This window comes from Ambystoma mexicanum, chromosome 1q, assembly GCF_040938575.1.
Source record: "Ambystoma mexicanum isolate Mex_15411 chromosome 1q, UKY_AmexF1_1, whole genome shotgun sequence".
Taxonomy (NCBI): Eukaryota; Metazoa; Chordata; class Amphibia; order Caudata; family Ambystomatidae; genus Ambystoma; species Ambystoma mexicanum.
The window spans coordinates 1,121,284,181-1,121,306,808 of record NC_090922.1 but is presented as its reverse complement, the minus strand read 5'-3'; the positions used below and the strand labels follow the sequence as shown (position 1 = coordinate 1,121,306,808).

The 22,628-nt window shown below is 44.6% G+C and overlaps 1 protein-coding gene across 1 annotated transcript in view; it reads right to left on the bottom strand.

The window, feature by feature from the left end:
• LOC138542778 (serine-rich adhesin for platelets-like) overlaps window positions 1-22,628 on the bottom strand; it is a 385,335-nt gene that overhangs the window by 191,643 nt on the left and 171,064 nt on the right. Inside the window, exons 24-27 of the mRNA XM_069641863.1 lie at window positions 19,724-19,984; window positions 16,816-17,076; window positions 2,328-2,588; window positions 274-534 (exon numbers count right to left, since the gene is read on the bottom strand). Of these exons, the coding sequence (XP_069497964.1) occupies window positions 274-534; window positions 2,328-2,588; window positions 16,816-17,076; window positions 19,724-19,984 (1,044 nt within the window). The remainder of the gene's footprint in view (window positions 1-273; window positions 535-2,327; window positions 2,589-16,815; window positions 17,077-19,723; window positions 19,985-22,628) is intronic.

The following is a 22,628-nucleotide window of genomic DNA, read 5'->3' as shown; positions in this document are numbered from 1 at the left end:
TATGGTCCATGCTGAAACAGCACCAAATATTTGCTTCTTTTGCATAGTGAACTATTTTAGAGCGTTCAATAAACGCTGTTCGGATTACTACGTGATATGATATGATATGATATTTATAACGCGCCTATACACAAGTGTCGTGAACAATGAAAGAATGGATAGCAACATCGCTATCATTTAGTTCACCGCAAGTTTCGTGACATTAGGGCAAAGTTAGGGGCCGACAGCAGTGGGGGAAATGGTTTCTTAGAAATCATCAACTACTCATCTTACCAGTGTGGAGCTCGACTGCCATGCTGGGGAAACCTCTGCATTCCTCGCTGAACGCCGTCACGGTGACGTTATACGTCTGGCCGCACTGCAGGCCGCTGACGTCGCAGGTGGTGCCCATTGTGTAACAGGAGTGCGGCCCTTCCCCTTGCCTGCTCAGCGTGGACGTGTAGTTCACTGCCCCCTCTGCAGCTTGCCAAGACACCGTTGCCGTGTTGGTGTCGCAGTCAATCAGTGTTACGACCTGTGATGCAGTGCAGGGAGCTGTGGGAATACACGCATGTTATAAAAGGCCATGTCCACCGTACCTGGCGTTGCAGGATGTGTGCCCAATTTTATACATGCACAACAATATTAATGTGGCACCATTGACATCTAAATTATGTCGAAAATATCGGTTCAAGAAATATCGCACAACCTAATAAAAACAATCAAAGCCCCAGGTTAACAGCCAGCCATATAGACCACAGAGTGCTTCCCGGACATCACTCTCCACCAAGCCCCCCTTCTCTCCCGTCACCTATGGTGGTCAAAGCCATGTGCAGTATAGAGTGGCATGCATATTGTTGGCCATGTCTTGATGGGGGGGATGTGTGTGTGTGAGCGCGAGCGCGCGCGCGCGCACGTAGGTGCATGGACGTTTATTGTCCTGCTACCTAGAGGTTTTGCAATGGTGATTTCATCTGTGTGGGTGCACTGAGAAGTACGAGGTACATGATAATGATGTGTTATTTATATAGCGCCTTAATCCAAAGCGCATAATGGTTCCAGTCTGCACTCCATCTCTGTATTCAAGCCCCAACGTCCTCACTGGTCTGTATGTATTTGGTCCCATATGCAAGTGAGAGGCATGATCTTAGAGCTGCTCATAGATGATGCATGATACAACTGTGGCGATTCATCACCTCCTGACATTCTTCAAGGTAACATGACTTCATCACGGTATCTGTGTGATTCAGGGGGTTGTATCCTGTTTGTTTACTGTAAAAAGAGAGGGTGACTTACTTAACTTTGTTGCTTATACTGGGCAGGTCTGGCCTTAGGGCAGGAGCACATGGGGGAGTCTTTCAAGGGGTCACCCGAGCTGGCATGGTGGGAGAAGGCGCGGCAGGCGCCCTATTCAAATGTAACACGCCCTGCTCTTGTGCTGGCGCCGGGTTTCCCAGCACGGGAGATGGGCGCATTTAATAACAATAGGGTGCTGATACTTTCACATTTGCACCCTATTCCAGTGATAAACTCCCCACTCTGATGAGGGAGTGGGGAGTTTAATAAAAATGTGCCCCTCCTCCCGGCATTGACCAGGGCTGCGTGGGCGGCCACATTTTTACTTCCCTGCCGGGGCGCTGCCGCCGCTAAGTCTGGCCCTGATACTGGGATATGTGACTCTCAGTTGATCCATGCACAGTAATCGTGAGCTGCACTTCGCCTTGGTGTGCAGGCCACCCATGCCTGGGGGTGCCGTTATGTAGGAGCTGACAGATAAGATTCCAGTCTTTCTGCTTGAGGTCATTTGCAATGATGCGCATGGTTATTGCAACCTGTGGACTCAGGCCCTCCTAGGGAGATGTGATCGCCTAAACTGGGGGTGAATGGTATCACTACCCCCTCTCCACAGGCACCCCCATTGCAGGCTATCTCTTCAAGGAAGGCTCCACAGTTACAAGCGCTGTCTAACCCGCTCACCACAATGCACTATTTGCTCATCAACAGCAGTGGTCAAAGAGCGCGGGAGCGGGGCTCCTCTACTTTTTAAAAACCGTTTTACTGGTCCTATACTTTTCTTTTCATAAGAAACAGTTCCGGAATTGTTTCGTTAGAAAATAAAAGTGTAGGAAGAAGTTGAAACTTGCACTTGAGCGCACTGCACTGAACATTCCCTTAAAGAGCAGGTGTGCTTGTTTGGGGGTTTGGGTGGTGCATGGCTGCGGCATGGTAATGTGGTTTGTGGGGAGTGGGGACAGGCCAGCAGGGAACATAGTTCCACTACTTCCTTTCCTACACTTCGACCACTGATTAACAGGCGGATGGGACTGGAACTCTTGAACAATGCTCACCAGTTTGTAGAGAGACCGCGATGCTGGGAGAGAGGCTACACGTTTCGCCGATTGCCGTGACTGTAAAGTTATAGATCTGGCCACACTGCAGTCCATCGATTTCACAGCTGGTGCCCACTGAGCTGCATGAGGCCGATTCTCCATAGGGTCCAGTTACATTGGAAACATAACTGAGAGCTCCAAGGGCCGGCTCCCAAGAAACCCTTACAATGCTGGTCTCACAGTCTACGGCTGCCTCCACATTTTGCGGGATGCATGGTGCTAAAGGAGAAAAAACACACATTCAGATAGATACACTATGTCATTTGAAGCACAATTCTATCTGCACGAAGAGCTGCAGTAACGCAGGATACAACATTCAAACGTTTTCCAAATATCTTGTGTGCAACAATTTACATGCGCAGCACTGCGCATCCGTGCGTGTGCGCAACAATTCAGATGCACAGCACTGCGCATCCATGTGTGTATGCAACAACTCAGATGCACAGCACTGCACAGCCGTGTGTTTTTGGGCTGTACCTCAACTCTTTGTAGCACTGTATTTGGAGGTAACAGTTCATGCATGCAGTCGAACAGCTAATAAAAAATCCTTTCACCATGTAAGGCTGCATCTACAAAGGCCTCCTACAACCTACGTCTCTGCACAAAACACTTACTCCGTAGGCTTGCTCAGTTTACAAGACAGGGCAATTATTAGAAAAGTAAATACCCGCATGAGGAACTCGGCCACCCTCTGACTGCAAACATATTCAGCAAATGCCCAAAGGAGGCGTCGGCTGGTGACTTGCTCGGCAGAATAACCCTCTGGCTGATTAACTCGTCTGTAGACCAGACCATTCATGTGGTGCCTTGCACGAGACACAGATCATTGATAGCTTAGGTTCAGTCAGTTTTCCAAGTATTATTACTCCTATCACGTGCTGTATTATACATCTAACAGGGATTTCAATTATGATCCATATATGCATATCGATTGCTTCATCTATCGTCGCTAAAAATGATTCCTTGCTGCTTCTCTCATGGTTTGCAATCGGTGCATGCTGTTACAGCCGGTGTCTGACATTGAGCTCTCCAGCTGTTTTGGACTGCAATTCACATCAATCCCAGCCTGCATAAGTCGATGGTGAGGGATCATGGAAGTTGTAGTCAGAAACATCTAAAGAGCTACTGTTGTTACAGTATGTTAAGCTCCATGGCAAAAAAGACACATTGAAACAGTGGTGAGCTTTATTTGCACGGGAGACTGTGCTGTCTGCCTCTGAGCATGGGCGCGCCCCTGGCTAATCATTTTGTTTTTGGATCAGCAATAAACGCACATAATACTGGGGTAGTGGCAGGGTGTCGGAAGACTGATCCCGCTGCCGCTTGCTGTGCTTGCAGCGTAGACCCGTTGTCTGACAGGAGAGGAGTCTTCTCCTCTTAGTCAGCATGTCCATGTTGTGGAGACCACATCCGTGCCCCCTTGTGACTGTCTTTTTTAATATAATGACGTTGTGGAGACCTGCAACATGAACATGCTGACTGACAAGAGAGGACACCTCTCTGGTCAGGCAGCATGTGTGTGTCGAAGGAAAAGAAAGGAGGGCCATTCCATCGAACCCGTGGTGGCGTGGGCGCGTTTGGAGGATGCATGCAAGTAAGGGAAGTGTTTTTTATTTAATGTGTATGCATGTATGTTGTTGTATGTTCATATGAATGCATGCATGCAAGAAGTTTTATGAATGATGTGTGAATGCACGGGTGAAAGTGTTTTTGTGCGTCTGTCAGCCCTCACCCATACATTTGGGTGCGGAGTGGATCAGGAATGGTCTGTCGCGGTCCACACCGTTGTCAGAGCTACAACCACGAGTATCTCTACAGTTTCTATTGGAGAGCGTGACCCTGAGACAGGACTTGGAAAAAATACTTTAAAGTAGGCAGTCTAGCGCAGAGCGCGCACGGGTGTGGAACAGGAGTGGTCTGTTGTGGTCTGCGGGGCACAGGAGTGCTGGAGGTTTGTAAACCTATATTAGTGCACCGCTCTTTCTAGCAACTTTTCAGCATTGATGGCAGGCAGCGGTGGAGAGAGAGATCAATAGATAACGAGACTCTATTCCTGCGAGTGAGTCCGTTATGCCACAGTGACTTTGTGTTTACCTCAAAATCCTTTGGTTTGTGCCACGTTGAAACGCCTCAGGTTTTTCAACGGGTTTTTAATGCAGTTTGTGCAGGGTTATACAAAAAAAAACATCGCTTTGTTCTATTTTATAACTTGATTCTGATTGTCGCAGCTCGGAACTAGCAGCGCTCTCTATTGTGATACAAGCGCTGCTGAAGTTTCGGAGGCATACCATTAGCATTCACCAGCTGCGCTGCCTGTAAAAAACGTGACTGTGATGGCGAGTGCTTCTAAGAAACCGTTCATCGACAAGATTTTGAGCATTCTACAGTCTTGCAATCTTAGCAGTACCTGCACTGGTACGGGTGTGTTTTTTTTCCTATTTCCAAAAAGATAGCATCACACATAGGGTTGCAGAGCCAAACTGGGGTGTCGCAGCTAACCCCCATTGCTCGATTAAAGTTGCTGAAGAGACTTGTTGGCCCGAAGAAGGGCCCACCTGGAACTGTGACGAGCTCTTAGAAGATGAGTTAGTAGCAGAGCTAATGCACAATCTTGGTGATTCCAGAATGCGTACGGCTGGGCCTGACATGCCACGGGAGCACAAGGCGAATCTGGGGAGAATAACATAGTCAGCTCTTGCTCCCCGTGCTAACACCAATTATCCTGCGGGCCTCTAACTATCCCCCATTGCAGGACAGAAAATAACAGAATTTCCAGATTCGGTTCCAGTACTGAAATCAGGTCGCGTAATCCCATACGCGCAACTGCCACTATTGTTCGCTCACATGTGAGCGACCTTAGTATGACCGCGTTTGCTTAGTCGGCCGCACTGGAAGTGGAAGTGTGTCCTTATGCAAGTGTTTCAGCAGACTTGTGATGCCTCGCGTATTGGTTCTCCCACTGAATTGACTAACCAGATGAATAAAAGCCTGATGATTAACAACTTGTCATCCGGGGTGGTGCTCCCATGTATCACACCCTCCGGGAGGTCAACGATCGAGTAAGACTCACATCTCTTACTGTCTCTGCCTTGAACATGGCGCTCAGTTCGTTTGTGGAACTGTACAATAATATTAATAACTACATTGGCCAGGCTCAGAGAGCAGTTTAAAAAACAACAGCCACGATTCTGGTATCTTCCCCCTACATAGTGGATTTTTAGGGGTGGGGGACGGGTTCTCTGGCCACTGCAAGGCACTCTGGAAAACAAATTGGAGGTTTGGAAGTTCATCACCATACTGGAGGGGGCGCACTACCTTCAGTGTTTTGAAGAGTGTAACAAGTTTGGATAAGGGTGTGGGAGCGGATGATAATGTTTATAGATCATTTGACCCCAACTGTTCAAACATCCTCAGGAAAAATGTCTTGCTGGTGAAAGAAGTGGGTAACAAATTATGCTTAACTAGCTTACTAGATAAAAACATCCCGGTATGTTTGAAGAGAACTAATGGCTGATTTTTTCGGAAATCGTAAGCCTGAGAGCACTGGCCTCCTTGGATATTGAAAGGGTGGAATTTGCAGATACGATAAAATTGGACAAGTGCATCTGATATTTTGGATCAAGAATTGTTATGGACCTGGTCCTTTTGGAAAGACAGTGGTTGTGCCAGCTTGGTTTTGAGGTTGACTGTTAGGAGAACTATAGGGTGGAACAAAAAGGGCAAAAGGTATTTAATGGCCTCACTGTTTCGGTGAATGTTAACAGTAGCCGGAATCTAGAGGTTGACAGTCATTATCTTCAGAAAATAGAAGTGTGCCGCATGTAGATTGGTTGGGTGTGACGTTGACTTTGTGGGAAAAGGGTGGCACGTTTGTTGGTCCTACCCAACAGTCTTTTTAGCAGCACCGACAGAATGAAATGTGCATCTTGGAACTCACGCGGGAGTGTGCATTTGCTCACCAATGTTGTCGCCATGTCTCTTTTAAAACAATGCATTTGTGTCTTTCTGCAAGGGACATGGCTGACATCTTCACCTGTGATAGACGGTTACCAGTTCTTTTCTCCGGCAGCAAGACCAAGCACCGGCTGTCGCCTGTCTGGCTGATAAATAATTGTGATTCGCTCAGGGCAAGGGATAACTGCTAGAGAGGCGTCAAAACTCCCGTTTGGGGCAATGGCTATAGAGCTCTCAAAGTGTGTCGACTCTTATTCATTCTTGTTAAACAATGTCTACTGGCATAAGGGTATCACCGATTTGGACACGTTTTTACGGTTTATCACAGATTGCAACGTAATTTGGCAATGTGGTGTACCGATGAGATATGTTATACTGGCTGGGGACCTAAATGCAACATGCATGGAATTTAGTGTGGAAGACGAAGCATGGGATGAAACAGCGGATATGGTAGCCCCAGGGCCCAAAGAGCTGTCTGGTAGGAAATGGTACATAGCCTTATCATCCGTAGGACTTCAGATGCTTAACGGTAAGGTGAACGGGGACTGCCCGCGGCAACCGACATGGCATTGTGGTATTAGCCACACCACTTTGGACCACATTTTTGGAGATAATTATTTATTTAATGGCTGCCTGGAGATGCAGATTACCAAAAATACGTGGAGCGATCATTGTATGGTGTGCACAGATTTCAGTGAATTTTTCTGCACAACGAATGCAGGGAATAATAGGATATGCTGATCACCAAAAGATATTAAGCGTTCAAATAATAGTTTATTGGAGACCATTAAAAAAACAATATTTGAATTGAAGTTATATGCATTTAGATTTGATAACATTGCCATATCATTATCAGATTTGGTGGGTAACATAATGAGGAATAAAAGAAGCCTCCCTAGGAAAGGGAACAAATCCCTAGGCATGTTTTCGACAAACTCCTAGCAGAAAAGAAAAGAGACATGAGGAAGGCCATCAGGGAAATGCAATATTTGGTTTGTTCTCCAGGAACGAAAATTGCTCAGTGTAAGCGGGTAAAACAAATATATAAGAATGTTTCTAAATATCATAATGCAAAGTTACTGTAGCGGGATTCAGTACTTATGCTACAAACGTTGATCAACAGGGATACTGGCTGCTTCTGGGAATTAATGTCTAGGAAATCTCTCCATCTACTAAACTGCTAAATGCGGTGCCCGAGGCCACACGTGTTAAGCATTTTGAAGAGCTTTATGTATTGGGCATGGCTTTTCGAGGGCAGTCAAGGTCGCGTTTAACAATGAAGAGGGGGAGTGGTCTCTCTCGGTAGAAACTGAGGAGGTATTGGAGCTAATTGATATCAGTAAGTGTTCAGGGAGCCAGGCCCAAATGGCCTAACTAATAAGATATAGAAAGAAGATCAGTCTACGTGGGCTACGGTGTTAACTATACTGTTTAAGAGCTATTTAAGAGCATTTTACCAAAAGAATGCTTTTCTGAGTCCTGGCAGACATCCTTCATGGTGCCAATCTTCAAATGGGACATGAAGACAAACCCCCAAAAATATCCTCCTATTACTTTGATGTGGTCAGTAAAGTCTTGGCGTCTCTTTTGTTGCAGCAACTCAAAGTTTGGGTGCACTCTATTGGTAGGCTCAATAAATTACAAACCAGCTTTCGGAAGGGTCATTGGATGACCATAAACAGCCTAGTGGTAAGAACTATCCAAGAACATGCATGGGTTGAAAAGACCTGTTGTACTTATACAATCCCAATCAACCTCTCTGCGACATTTGATGGAGTAGATCAGGGCAGACTTTGGTCAAAACTGGCCAAGTGGGGGTTGCCGGGTGGTTTATTAAAACTGATTATAGGATTACATGAAGGTTCTAGAATCAAAGTGAGATTGAATAAAGATGGGTTTTTATCACGTAGAAGTCAGATGGAATATGGTTTGAGGCTGGGATGCGTTCTGGCTCCCTGACTTTTTAACTTATATGTATCCAATGTAAGTGAATATTTGAACCCCTCTGCATTCATATCTCCTAAAATTGGCTCTCTTAAAATTCCCTGGATCGCTTATGCTGATGATTTTTTTGAATAATATTCGTCAATACATCAATACTTGCACTGATTTACAGAAGCTTTTATCTGCCTTCCCTGATTACTCAAAAGAAATGGCCTTATAATAAATCCCGGCAAAAACAGAATCCTCCAGTTCTCTTAGGGGAAGAAGCATAGTTTATTGAAATGGTATTTAGAAAATATTACCCTGACACAGGCTTCCAATGTTACATACTTGGTCTTTCATATTACGGGGCATCCGGCACTACAGAACATCTGCTCCATCCTAATTCAGAAGGCAACATTTCTGTCTAACAAATTGTTAAAAATCGACTGGAAATGTGGTTGTGTTGCTATGAAACCTCCTATTGATTTTCAAGAGGGCAAAGTTGTCCCAAAATTGATCTACGGGATGGATCTGTGGCCCGTGGTTGTTTGCGGTTGGTTGGATAGAATCGAGGCAACAATCTTGAAATGTGTTTTAAATTTGCCCAATGCTGTTCCACTTGCAGCAATGTGCTTTGAATTAGGGCTTTTATCATTAACGGCATGTGTTAAGTGGAGGGTTTTGTCACTTTTTCATAAACATCTCGCACAGGGATTCTGTGTATTATGACATAAATCTCTGTATGGAAGGGAAGCAGGGCAAAAAGAGGGCCCTCCCTCGTTTATTCAAAGATTAAGAGAGTATTGTGAAACTTTGCTGAATGACTCCAACCATGAATTAAATTACTTTATAGCCAATCCTGATAAAGTGAAAGCTGCTTTGTAAAATGGGGATTGGAGCAACACCATTGATCAGTTTCATAAAAATCTGTCTCGGTCGCACGTGGCTCTGGTACACCTAACAAGAGGTATGGTGGCCTCCTATTTGTACATGTTTCCAAATCGTTTTTTTAGATGAATTTTACTGTGCCTTAGATGTAACTTGTTGCTGACTAAAGAGGTGCTGTTAAAAAGGAAAATGATTTGCAGTGGGGAGACTTACTGCCAATTACGAAGGACAAAAAAGGCACTAGAAACAACAAGCCATTTACTTTGGTAGTGTTCAGTTCCCTCCTTGGAAAGAATGGCTTCCTTTAATAAATTGCTGCTTTCAATAATTCCGGTTGACACCTAGAATCTCTGGAAGAGGTATTTAAATCCAAATATAAAGTTAGATGGGATGGCTGTGGCAGGTTTCATAAATTCTTTGAAGTTAGTCGCACTGCAGGATCAAAAGGGGACTGCATCTTACACGGTACTGAGTTCTATTCTTCTTTCCTCTTTCCCTTTTCTTTTAAATACTTGAGTTTTTTATTCCCTTGTATTTTAGATATGAATATATATATTGAATTATTTAATATGTTTTTCACATGAATGTTTAAATGAAATACAATGTGATATGATAATACTGATTTAAGTAATAGTGTTTTAATAGGTAATGTAATGAAGAGTATGCTAATTGATGTATTTAATTTCTTGTATTGATGAATTGTAAAGGTTTTATTTATACCATATACAATAAGGTAAAAAAATAAAAATATTTGGGTGCATGCCATTCTGCTTTACAGAACCATGCATCAAGGGTAAAGCAAAAAAGATTAGTGTTATTATGTGGCTAGATTGGCCTACATTGAATGTAGGCGAGTCTAGCCATGCAATAACATGTATCTTTGCTTTACCCTTGAGGCACAACTATTGTGCCTCAAGGGTAAAGCAAACAGGATAAGTGTTATTACATGGCTAGACTGGCCTATATGCAATGTTCGCCAGTCTAGCCACGTAATAACACTTATGTTTGCTTTACCTTTGCTGCACAGTCACTGTGCAGCAAAGGTAAAATAAACATGATAAGTGTTATTACATTGCTAGATGGGCCTACATTAGTGGTGCCAGATTGTATATATTTTCTTATTGTGGTACGGCATGTTTAACGTGGCATCATAGGTAATGCAAACATGATAAGGATTAATCCCTGGCTTGACTGTCCTACATTGACAGTAGGTCAGCTTAGCCAGGTAATAACACTTATCGTGTTTGCGAAAATATTCCATGCCACATTAAGAAAGTATATGCACACTGGCACTACTAGTGTCAGTATGCATATACCTTCTTAACATGGCCTGGCATTGTTTACTTAGCATTAAGGGAAGAGTAAATATAAGCGTTATTATATGGCTAGAAAGACCTACGTTAGTAGTGCCAGTCTGCAATGACTTTGATTCGATTTGATTTGAATTATTTATAACGCGCACAAAGACAAACTAAATCGTATGGAGGCCCAAATAGTAACGAGGAGGCGACAACTAGAAAGCATTAGTCGGAAGCAACAACTAGTCAAAAGAAGTCTACGGTCAGTATTAGAAACAAGGCATCTGAAATTCCTATTATTTAAATAGGAAAGTATTCAAGTCTCTACAAAATTGCTGGAATGATTCCAAAGAACTAATTTCTCGAGCGATGCTGTTCCAAAATTTAGGACCATAGATAACAAACCTTCTGTCACCCCTGGTGACACACCAAGATCGGAGGATATTCAACAGCAGTTGGTAGTTTGAGCGTAACTGGCTACATGGTTGGTATCGACTAAGCTTGTCCGTTAAGTAAGCTGGTGCAAGTCCCTTCAAACTCTTATATGTCAAACAGGTGATCTTGAATTTGATCCTATCATCCACTGCCAACCAGTGTAAAGAACAGCATGCAGTTGAGACATGATCATATCTACTCAGACAGCAAATTAGTCTGACCGCTGCATTCTAAGCCTTTTGCAGTCTCTGAAGTTGTTTTGCAGGAATTCCAGCAAGAAGGCTGTTGCAGTAGTCTAAGTCTGAATTCACCAGTGACCCTACTACAACAGCATGGTCACTGCTTGGAACACATGGCAACACTTGTCACAGCATGTGCAGGGAGTAAAAGACTGCCTGGACCTTAGAGCTAACCTGACTTTCACTGGCAAGATTATTTTTCCAGATACATGCAAGATAATTTTATCTTGGTGGCAAATTTAAGATCAGTCCCCAGAACATGGGAATCCTGGGGGCATTTTCCTGCAGTGAGAAGGTGTTTGGGCCCAAACAGGGCAACCTCAGTTTTAGCTGGATTTAATTGCCACTGATTTGGCAACATCCAACAGTGCATTGATTAACCCTAATAAAAGTATGTTCGGCATCCTCTATTTTGATGAAAACCTGGGTGTCATCGGCATAGGAATGAAAATTAATCTGATGACTCCTCAGGATATTCATCAATGGCCGCAAAGAAATATAAACAATTAGAAGGGAAAGCGAGGAGCCCTGTAGAACCCCACAGCCAATATAAATGGGTTCTGAATGAAAAAAAAAAACATTTTCACCTGCTGATGTCAATCTAACAAAAAAGAGGCAAACCATTTCAATGCATGGTCTGAGAATTTGCCAATCTCTTTCAGGCGACTGAGCAATATGCAGTGATCCACTGCGTTGAAAGCCGCGGAGAGGTACAGCATTATCAATAATGGGAGATCTCTATTATCCGCCGCCTCCAACAAGTCATCCTGCACTGCCAAGAGGGCTATCTCAGTCCCAAACCTTGGTCTGAATCCTGACTGGAAAGGATCCAACAAGGACTCCCTTTCAACAAAGCTCTGCAGTTGGATGACAACAACCTTCTCCAGTAGTTTGCCTGGACACGGAATGCCAGCAATTGGGCGATAGTTCTGCAGTGCAGATGTGTTCTGATTCGCCTTTTTCAAAAATGGCATGATAATAGTTTTCTTTAGATCCACTGGCACAGAGGTTTGCTCTGATTATTTGTTGATAACTTTCTCTGTGTGGCATGACATTTTTTACTGGATATCAATGGTAAAGCAGGCATGATGAATGGTATTACGTGGCTAGCTTGCCATGTGGTGTCATTGTGCATTTACTTTCTTACTGTTGCATGGTATTTGTAACTTCGCACTTTACTTGATGAGTGTTATTATGTGGCAAGAGTGGCTTACATTGGTGGCTCCAGTCCAGCCATATATTCTTTGTGTGACATTTTTGTATTTTGCATCAAGGGTAAAAGCAAATATAAGTGTGATTACTTGGCATACTGGCCTATCTTAGTAAATGTTATCTATTTGGTTTTTCATGTGCCAGCATACAAAATGTATTGCAAACTGTGTGCCTTTTTACCCAATTTGTCACAGAAACTGCGGTAAAATTTTAACCCGTTATTTACAAATATCTCTCTGGGGTAGAACCCCCTGAACCACCTTTGTTTGGCTTGGGCTCCCCCACTGCACTCTGTCACTCCTGCATACTTGACACATACAATTAGCCTCCTAGAGGATAACAGTTAACCAGCCTGAAGAGTATGGCGGCAGATTGTGGGGCAATAATTGTAGTACATATATCAAGAGACATGTTTCAATAGATTCAATCCTCATTGGATGTAATGTGTGTCATCTACATGGCTTGTGCATGAGATTGAGTTTGTGTTTAGTCAAACTATCTGTATATTTGAAGAAGGACTGACAGCAGGAGCACATTTTTAGATTGTTCGATTATATCTCAATATAACATCCTATCAGCGACAGCGATCACTGTGGAGCATGACAAGTCTGCAGACAGTTCTGGTGCTATTTTGGAAAAACATTGGTGTGCCTTTCCTTGGCTACAGCAGTGGTCTGTGTGCTGCTCTCACTTTTAACTTCCTCTCAGGACAATCTGAGGATTTAGTACCAAAAGGTGCTATGCCACGTTCTATGCGTGCACATACTATAACCAGAGCTTAACGAGTTTCTGATAATTACCTTTTTTAGGTCGTGTTTGTTAACATGAATTATTTTGTATTGTGTAGCTCTGTAAATAACTTGTGCTACCATGACGCAATTGAATGGTGCCCATTTTATCTGAGTTCAGCCCTGCTGGGGTTCAAATCTGCGACTTACTGATTGAATTCAGATCTTTGTAACAGGCACTTGACTCAATGAGCTATGCCAAAGAACACAAAGCCATTCCATGCTGTCATCTGTGTAGCACTTCTATCAACTGGCCCCATGATCTACATGGCACACTTATCGATCACCCCCAGCCTCTACATGTAACTTTCATTCATCAACCCCATCATTTGAACAGCACATTCATTGATTGACCTCATCCTCTATCTGACACTTATATTAATCAACTCGAGAATCTACATGAAACTGCAGTTCATTGACTCCATCATCTAGATGGCCCGTTTACTGACCAAACCCATCATTTAAATGGACCTTCTTTCGATCAACGCCATCATCTATATGCAGAATCTTCATCCTCTATATGACACTTCTATCGATTGAAACCATCATCTATATGCCACGTCTATCGACTTACGCCAGCAGTCCTTTATCACAGGTTTTGGTGCCAGAATTAAATGGTGCATCAACCGTTGCAGGCAACGCCTCTTGTGTGCTGCACATCACAGTGCATATGTTCTTATTTTTTGACTTACCATAAGGTTGAAATTGGTGATGACAAAGATGCATAAATTGGTGTTGAGCTGTATTTTAGGAGGGTCGATTCAAGTTCACTGTTGATGACTTACGGGGGGTGGAGAGGTTGTAGTCTATGCCAAATGAACTACTAATTCCAAAACACCAAATCCTGCCTTCTCACTTTCTCTATTCACGTATCGTCTTCATATATTAACATTTCCTTTCCCCCTTCATGTCTTTCCATATCAGCCTTCTTGTATCCGTTTAACTTTCCATGGTCTTCTTTGTTTTCCTCATCCTCCTTGGGCCTCCCTTTTGCTACACTCTTTTACGCTGTCTGCCCCAAAATACTCGCCGGATTGGTTTTAAGAAATGGCTTCAAAAACATGTGTTCATCAATGTTTCCCGAACTTATCTTACGCAACTAAAAAGAACACCATATGCTACATTTTCGTCCTCTCCCAAACCCAACTGGACAAACCGCTCAACTCAAGCCATTACCACTGTCTCTGTACACAACATAGTTGCATCATTTAAACCAACCTAATATGAGGAAACACTCCTCTGGCCTTCTGGAACATTGACAATAGCTTCCTCTGGACAGGCCCCTTCCCCACGCCATCTGTAAACTGGACAGGTCCCCCCACTTCTCAAAAAACACTACTCTCAATCCCGACAATCATGCAAACTACCTGCCCCTCCCCCTACACTACTGCTTTGCATTTCCATGGGGGATACAAGAGGATGTCGGATGCCTCTCAAACTCAATGAATGAGGTGCTGGGGTCTTCAAACTTTGGCTCTTTGGAATACGGGTCCCATCAATCCTAACCAGCAGAGTCAAAGGGGAGGGCTTATGGGAGTCGAAGCTTGGGACACCTGTAGATCTGCGGGTTGCAGACCCCTGATATAACGAGCAGCATGTGAAAATCATTTTTGATAGCGATACAACAGAGCACATTGATCCAACTTAATATCTGCACATAACATAATATGTAAACACAAAGTGTTCTTGTCTTTCCAGTTCAGGACAAAACCAAAAGTGTATCTCTTGAGAAATCCTGAAGTCAGTGTGCATACGTTTTTGGTAGTTAAGATGTCTTTATGGATTGGTTTACTTACACAGCGACCATTTCATTTTTCCCCAGTACTGCACTTATCAAGCAATCACTCATTTGTTTCCTTTCGGCTTTCCTTGGCTCTGCTTTTCCGCACTGATGAGTGTTGCCAGTTGTTTGAAGTCACAGCGCTGCAGCGCTATGGCATCCACTCCCTCTTGGGATTAGGGAAAAAGGCTCCTATTATTCTTTAACACCAAACCATGGCGTTGGAGTACAGGTCAGGAATTTTACACGGATGCGATCATGGCATTGTGTGTATTTCCGAAACCAACCAAGTAACATGAACATTTGCCTACAGCATTCTTGAAAGAAAGAAGAGCCACAGATTGCGACCTTCCAGATGCCAGTGCTCGGGCTTCTCATCAGGCGACTTGGCCGCACTTGACGTCTTCTCGCTCAAAGCTTTGCAACATACCTATAGGCACCAGTGATATCCCTGTAAATACAGAGAGGCTTCCCTGAATGTTTGAAATAGGTTCTCTGCCACCAAGCAGACACCAGCTTTCTCTGATAGAGATTGCCCGCTGTTGCCTAAATGAGCCATCACGAATCTGCAATGGTTGGCGGGAGTCTATGCGGCGGCTTTGCATTAGTACTTGTGTACCGGTGCCGCGGTTATCTTGTAGTATTGAACAAGTTCTGGCAATGCTTAAGGGAGGAAAGAGTAATTCCTCTTGCAGACCATTGCGGATAAGTGGATCATTGCTTTGAAAGCAGTATAGAGTGGCTTAATTACAGACCAATTAATGCATATATTTTTTAGAATTGTAAAAATACATGTATAGTCGATATGTATGCTTTTAAATAGATGTGAGCTGTTACTGTTTCCATAAAGAAGGATGCCACTGTGAGCATTTCCAGCTGACTTTCCTGAATACATCCTTAATACTGTAAGTCTAATCCTCTTCAGGCTGCCCTCCAGTTCCCATACAAAAGACGATAAGTGCTACATTGATTCCGGTCGGAGGGGCTCGCAGCTTGATCTTTTGAGGATAATGAAGCGAGATAGTAGGGGTGATCTAGTGCTTGAGCGGGTGAATTCTCATATGGATCAGAGTACCTTCTGTGGTTGGGCAAATCTACAGACTACATTTGGTTCTCTGATGTAGATACCCATCTTTCCTACCCCCGCCTTTTGCCCCAATCCCTCCTTTGCTTCTTGGGAGGGCACAGAGGTTTTTAATGTAGCAATCACCTCCACATCAGGGGGTGTACTTGGCCATAATTGCCCGCCCGCCTGAGCCTAGGCAGGCCCGAGTGGAGCAAGGGCCTCAGTGAGGGTTCCAGGCAGTAACCGGATGGTTATGCACCTCCGACAAGGTTGTGATGGCTATTCACACCCCAGGGTTCCGTCCGGGATGCAAATGTTTACGTATTTTTTTACTTGAATCAGGCTACATGCATATTGTGCAAGCCCACACTCCAGTAAAAAAAGATGGACGTCATAGAAATAGAAAAGAGACGAAGTCCCTTTTCTATTTCTATGGTGGTGGCCTAATGGGAAGGAGTGGGCGGTGCCTGGACCCCAAGAAGGAGAGTGCGGTGGGAGTAGGAGTGGAGGGGAGGTGTTGGGGATGACTTGGGGGTGGACGGGATGGCACCTGGGGGTTGGTGGAGGGGCTGGTGCAGAAAAAAAGGTGCCAGACAACCGGGGCAGAGCCTCAGGTGGCTGGTAAAATGCGGGTGGTATACTGACATTTCTCGACCGCATTTCCAGCCTGATTGGCTGACCGCCCTTCCCTGGGTGCAAAAAGTCTAATAAAATATTTGTTAATGAAAAAGTTACAATTATTTGTTTTTTAGATGGTTACTGGGGTACACAATGTAGTTGAACCGTGTGTTTAAGTGCCATCTGTCTGTGTATTGTGCCCCTCTGTTTTTATCTACAAAGAAAGGAAGAAGTGGGCTTACCTGTTTGGAAAAGCTTTACGGTGCTGGTTATCCCGCTGCATAGGTTATTGTACGCAGTGACATTGGCACGATATTCCAGGCCACACCCTAACCCCTGAAAGGTGCAGGTTGTCGTGCTGCTGTTGCATATGTACTCATCACCTGTGGGTCCAATCACACTTGAAGAGTAACTCAATGCTCCTGCAGCAGCATTCCAGGATAGCGTAGCAGTGTTAGACCCGCAGTCCAACTGCATTTCCAAATTATCGGGTTGGCATGGAGCTGGGTGTGAAAAAGTAGACATCTCATTATTACATACATAAACCTGTTAACCATTTTCAGCACACGCTTTGCATCCCTTTGAACAACTTCACTATACTTTAAAATCTTGAAAAACACGTCTTCACTTGGTGATCTTCACACCCAAACTTGATGAAACCTGTTAGGTGTTCTGGCAATAAGCTGAAACTATTGTCATGGGAAGATAGGAAAGAGATGGGATGTGAGGAGGGATACACTGTGTGTGCCTATTGTTTGATTTTTATCTACCCGTTGACCACCCAGTGCCATTCTAGTTTCTATGGCCATTCCTACCCCACTAAGCAAACCTTGCTACCCACAGCACACCCCCCGTGAATCTCTTTGAGCTAGCACTGTGCTTTCCAAGCAGGCTTCTGTATGGTAAATGGCTTAATGTGACGTTAGCACCCTGTCCCAAGGGCTGGAACGGGGGTAACGGCCCAGCAGCCTCAATTAACAGCCCAAGCAAAGTGTGGGCGGTTAACACGGCTATGGGCCGTTACCCCCCCCATTCCAACCACTGGAATGGAGTGCTAACGCCATTAGCACCCCGGGTTACTAAAGAGGTAACCCAGGGTGCTAAAAAAAAGTATTTTCATTAATTGAACGGGACCCTGCACGCGTCCCATTCATTGAATGGAAATACTTATCCAAAATGGCTGCCATGGTTGCAGAAGGCAGTGCTCCAAACGGAGCCCCACTTCAATAACCATGGCAATCGGAAAAGGGAGGAGGGAAGCTGCTGCGGCGGTGGCAGTTGTCGCTGCCACAACAATCAGGTAAGGAGGACTGGGGAGGGGGGTTCGGAAAAGTTTTAAAAAAGGGGTTTGGTGGAGGGAGATGGAAGCCCGAGGTGGGGGAGGCAGCCTATAGGTTCCATGGAACGCGGGCTGAGATTAGCGGTTTCAGCCCATGTTTCGTGGAACCTGATTGGCTGCTCCCCCTGCAAACTGCAGCTAACAACCAGAACATAGTGCAATAAAATTGTCTTTACCAACTGTGCCTTCAGCCACTTGATTTAAATTCAGTATGTGTGTCCTTGCATCGGTTTCTTAAACGGACTTCATGTTAAAAACAAGTTTAATCATTAGTTACCCATTCCCCAGCTATTGCCATGTTATGGCCAGGGTGTACTATCATGGAAGGGCCCACAACGCTCCAGTTTTATGGAATACCACCCCAGTCCCAAGACGGAGCACTCCTTCTCTCCCCCTTTTCCGCAAAGAGCAGAAAACCTGGATGTTTCAGTCACACCTTGACATTACCTGGACTCTGAGTCTACTCACCACCCATGAGGTGACTATCAGCTAATCAACAGAGTGCTACAGTTTGAATTGTTTTGTGTACACTGCATTATTGTCTGCCCTGCAACACTCTTGTCTGTAAATGTTATCCTACTCCTGCTGTACAGCACTCTACTACAGCCAGATGTGCAGTATATAAATATAATAATAAAATAATAATAATAATAATAATAATAATCAAGTGTCTGGAAAATGCTGATTGAATGCCTACACAAAAGCCAAAACTGTTGGCTTTGCCAATGCTTGTTTAATTTCAGGCTCCTTTTTTCCTCGTGCTGTTCTAAAAGGTCCCTTGGGCATCATTTCTAAACTATACAGGGAGATTGGGCACGGCTATAATGTTTGCACAGGGCCCTTAAGCATGGCGGACCCATACGAGCCTCCGCGCGGTCCTGCAGCGGAAGCAATACATGTTGCAACAAATAAACTGTTGCACATTTTATGGTGTAGCTCCTATGCAATTGTTTGTGTGCAGTGAATATCTTATTGCAGTGGTGTAACAGTGCCGCGGGCTTGTCCAGGAAATAGCGTGTGGTGCCTTCTCGCAGGTCTGAGAAGGAGGGGTAAATCGGGGGCATAGTTTAGACAATATGAGAGATTTGTAATGCCTAGAGGGGTTTACTGTTTTTACTTTGGCTCTGCCGAGCCGCAATCCATGCAAGGGCCAATCCTGATGGACCATATTGCAGAAACTTTGAGCTGGTGCACGTGCAATTGTGCACTGTATTAACACTAGGGCAAACATTACCATAGTGCAATCACGTATTCTTCCAATGCATTTGTGCACGAGGACAACGTTTACATTGGTGCTAATGGAAAGGAATGTTTTTTGCACTAGGGCAGTATTTGCCTTGCGCTAATACTGCACAAAATTGCCCTTGAACTGGTGCGTTGTTTCTGTAACACAACCCTTAATGGTCAGATGTGAATGCGCAAGAGAAACAAACCCTTGCAAACATACTTACAGACGTGAAATAAAAACTCCTACTTTTCCATTGCAACTATCAAGGCTTAGTCTGGTATGGAATTCATGGCATATGATTTTTAATAGGTGTTTTGTTTTTACCTAAACCACATTTCGTTCACTATGCACACTATTGCCCGCCAAACTGTCATCGCATGAGGCAACATGTTGCAGTTCACGTGTGGGAGAAATCTGGTCATGGCTCCTATTCCCAAACAGTTCTTCAATTTGGCATGATGTCCAAACATCATGGCGTCAAACCGTATACAGACACATGCATCCTACACCGTTACGGGTAAGTGCTACTTACGCATGACACATAGGAACCCACCACTGATGTCTCCTTGAAGCACAGCCTTACCTGTGTGAAGCTCGGGGACAGTGCTAGCCACACTGCTGCATTCTACACCCAGGGCTTCAAGAGTAACGTTGTAGGTCTGACCACACTCCAGGGCACTGGTGCTGCAGGAGGTGAGAGTTGCGTTGCAAGAGTGCTCCTGCCCATTAGGTCCTGTCACCGTTGATGTGTAGCTCAGAGCTCCGTCAGTAGTTTCCCAGGACAATATTGCGATGTTATCGCTGCATCCAACGGAGGTGTCCAGAAAGCTTGGAATGCATGGCACTGCAGCGAAAGAAACAGCATGAGTGCATGTGACAATGTTTCCTAGACCTATGTATGAGTATCCACGTAAATGCTTGTAAGGCTCAGTGATAAGAATGCTAAAGTCTCTGCCAGGCTGCACATCTCCCCCAGGTGTCCAGAAAGCTTGGAATGCGTGGCACTGCATAGAAAGAAGGAGCATGAGTGCATGGGACAATGCTTCCTAGAAACCCGTTCAGTTTGTGGACATATGTAGGAGTATCGATGTAAATGCTTGTACGGGCCAGTGATAAAAATGCTAATGTCACTGCTAGGCTGCACATCTCCCCCAGGTGTCCAGAAAGCTTGGAATGCGCGGCACTGCATAGAAAGAAGGAGCATGAGTGCATGGGACAATGTTTCCTAGAAACCTGTTCAGTTTGTGGGCCTATGCATGAGTAGGGATGGTAAATGCTTGTACGGGTCAGTGATAAGAATGCTAAAGTCTCTGCCAGGCTGCACATCTCCCCCAGGTGTCCAGAAAGCTTGGAATGCATGGAACTGCATAGAAAGAAAGAGCATGAGTGCATGGGACAATGTTTCCCAGAAACTTGTTCAGTTTGTGGACCTATGCATGAGTAGTGATGGTAAATGCTTGTACGGGCCAGTGATAAGAATGCTAAAGTCTCTGCCAGGCTGCACATCTCCCCCAGGTGTCCAGAAAGCTTGGAATGCATGGCACTGCATAGAAAGAAGGAGCATGAGTGCATGGGACAATGTTTTCTAGAAACCCATTCAGTTTGTGGACCTATGAATGAGTATCGATGGCAAATGCTTGTACAGCCCAGTGATAAGAATGCTAATGTCACTGCTAGGTTGCACATCTCCCCCATGTGTCCAGAAAGCTTGGAATGCGTGGCACTGCATAGAAAGAAAGAGCATGAGTGCATGGGACAATGTTTCCCAGAAACTTGTTCAGTTTGTGGACCTATGCATGAGTATCGATGGTAAATGCTTATATGAGTCAGTGATAAGAATGATAATGTCACTGCCAGGCTGCACATCTCCCCCAGATGTCCAGAAAGCTTGGAATGCATGCAACTGCATAGAAAGAAAGAGCATGAGTGCATGGGACAATGTTTCCCAGAAACCTGTTCAGTTTGTGGACCTATGTATGAGTAGTGATGGTAAATGCTTGTATGGGCCAGTGATAAGAATGCTAAAGTCTCTGCCAGGCTGCACATCTCCCCCAGGTGTCCAGAAAGCTTGGAATGCGTGGCACTGCATAGAAAGAATGAGCATGAGTGCATGGGACAATGTTTCCCAGAAACTTGTTCATTTTGTGGACCTATGTATGAGTAGTGATGGTAAATGCTTGTATGGGCCAGTGATAAGAATGCTAAAGTCTCTGCCAGGCTGCACATCTCCCCCAGGTGTCCAGAAAGCTTGGAATGCATGACACTGCATAGAAAGAAGGAGCATGAGTGTATGGGACAATGTTTCCTAGAAACCTGTTCAGTCTGCGGACCTATGCATGAGTATCGATGGTAAATGCTTGGACGGGTCAGTGATAAGAATGCTAATGTCACTGCTAGGTTGCACATCTCCCCCATGTGTCCAGAAAGCTTGGAATGCATGGCACTGCATAGAAAGAAGGAGAATGAGTGCATGGGACAATGTTTCCCAGAAACTTGTTCAGTTTGTGGACCTATGCATGAGTAGTGATGGTAAATGCTTGTACGGGCCAGTGATAAGAATGCTAAAGTCTCTGCCAGGCTGCACATCTCCCCCAGATGTCCAGAAAGCTTCGAATGCATGGAACTGCATAGCATAGAAAGAAAGAACATGAGTGCATGGGACAATGTTTCCCAGAAACCTGTTCAGTTTGTGGACCTATGCATGAGTATCGATGGTAAATGCTTATACGAGTCAGTGATAAGAATGCTAATGTCACTGCCAGGCTGCACATCTCCCCCAGATGTCCAGAAAGCTTGGAATGCATGGAACTTCATAGAAAGAAAGAGCATGAGTGCATGGGACAATGTTTCCCAGAAACTTGTTCAGTTTGTGGACCTATGCATGAGTAGTGATGGTAAATGCTTGTACGGGCCAGTGATAAGAATGCTAAATTCTCTGCCAGGCTGCACATCTCCCCCAGGTGTCCAGAAAGCTTGGAATGCATGACACTGCATAGAAAGAAGGAGCATGAGTGTATGGGACAATGTTTCCTAGAAACCTGTTCAGTCTGCGGACCTATGCATGAGTATCGATGGTAAATGCTTATACGAGTCAGTGATAAGAATGCTAATGTCACTGCCAGGCTGCACATCTCCCCCAGATGTCCAGAAAGCTTGGAATGCATGGAACTGCATAGAAAGAAAGAGCATGAGTGCATGGGACAATGTTTCCCAGAAACTTGTTCAGTTTGCGGACTTATGCATGAGTATCGATGGTAAATGCTTGTTTTGGTAAGTGATAAGCGTGCTAAAGTCTCTGCCAGGCTGCACATCTCCTGCACATCTCCCCCAGGTGTCCAGAAAGCTTGGAATGAGTGGCACTGCATAGAAAGAAGGTGCATGAGTGCATTTGACAATGTTTCCTAGACACCTGCGCAGTTTGTGGCCCTATGTAGGCGTATCGATGGTAAATGCGTGTACTGGTCAGTAATAACAGTGCTAAAGTTGCT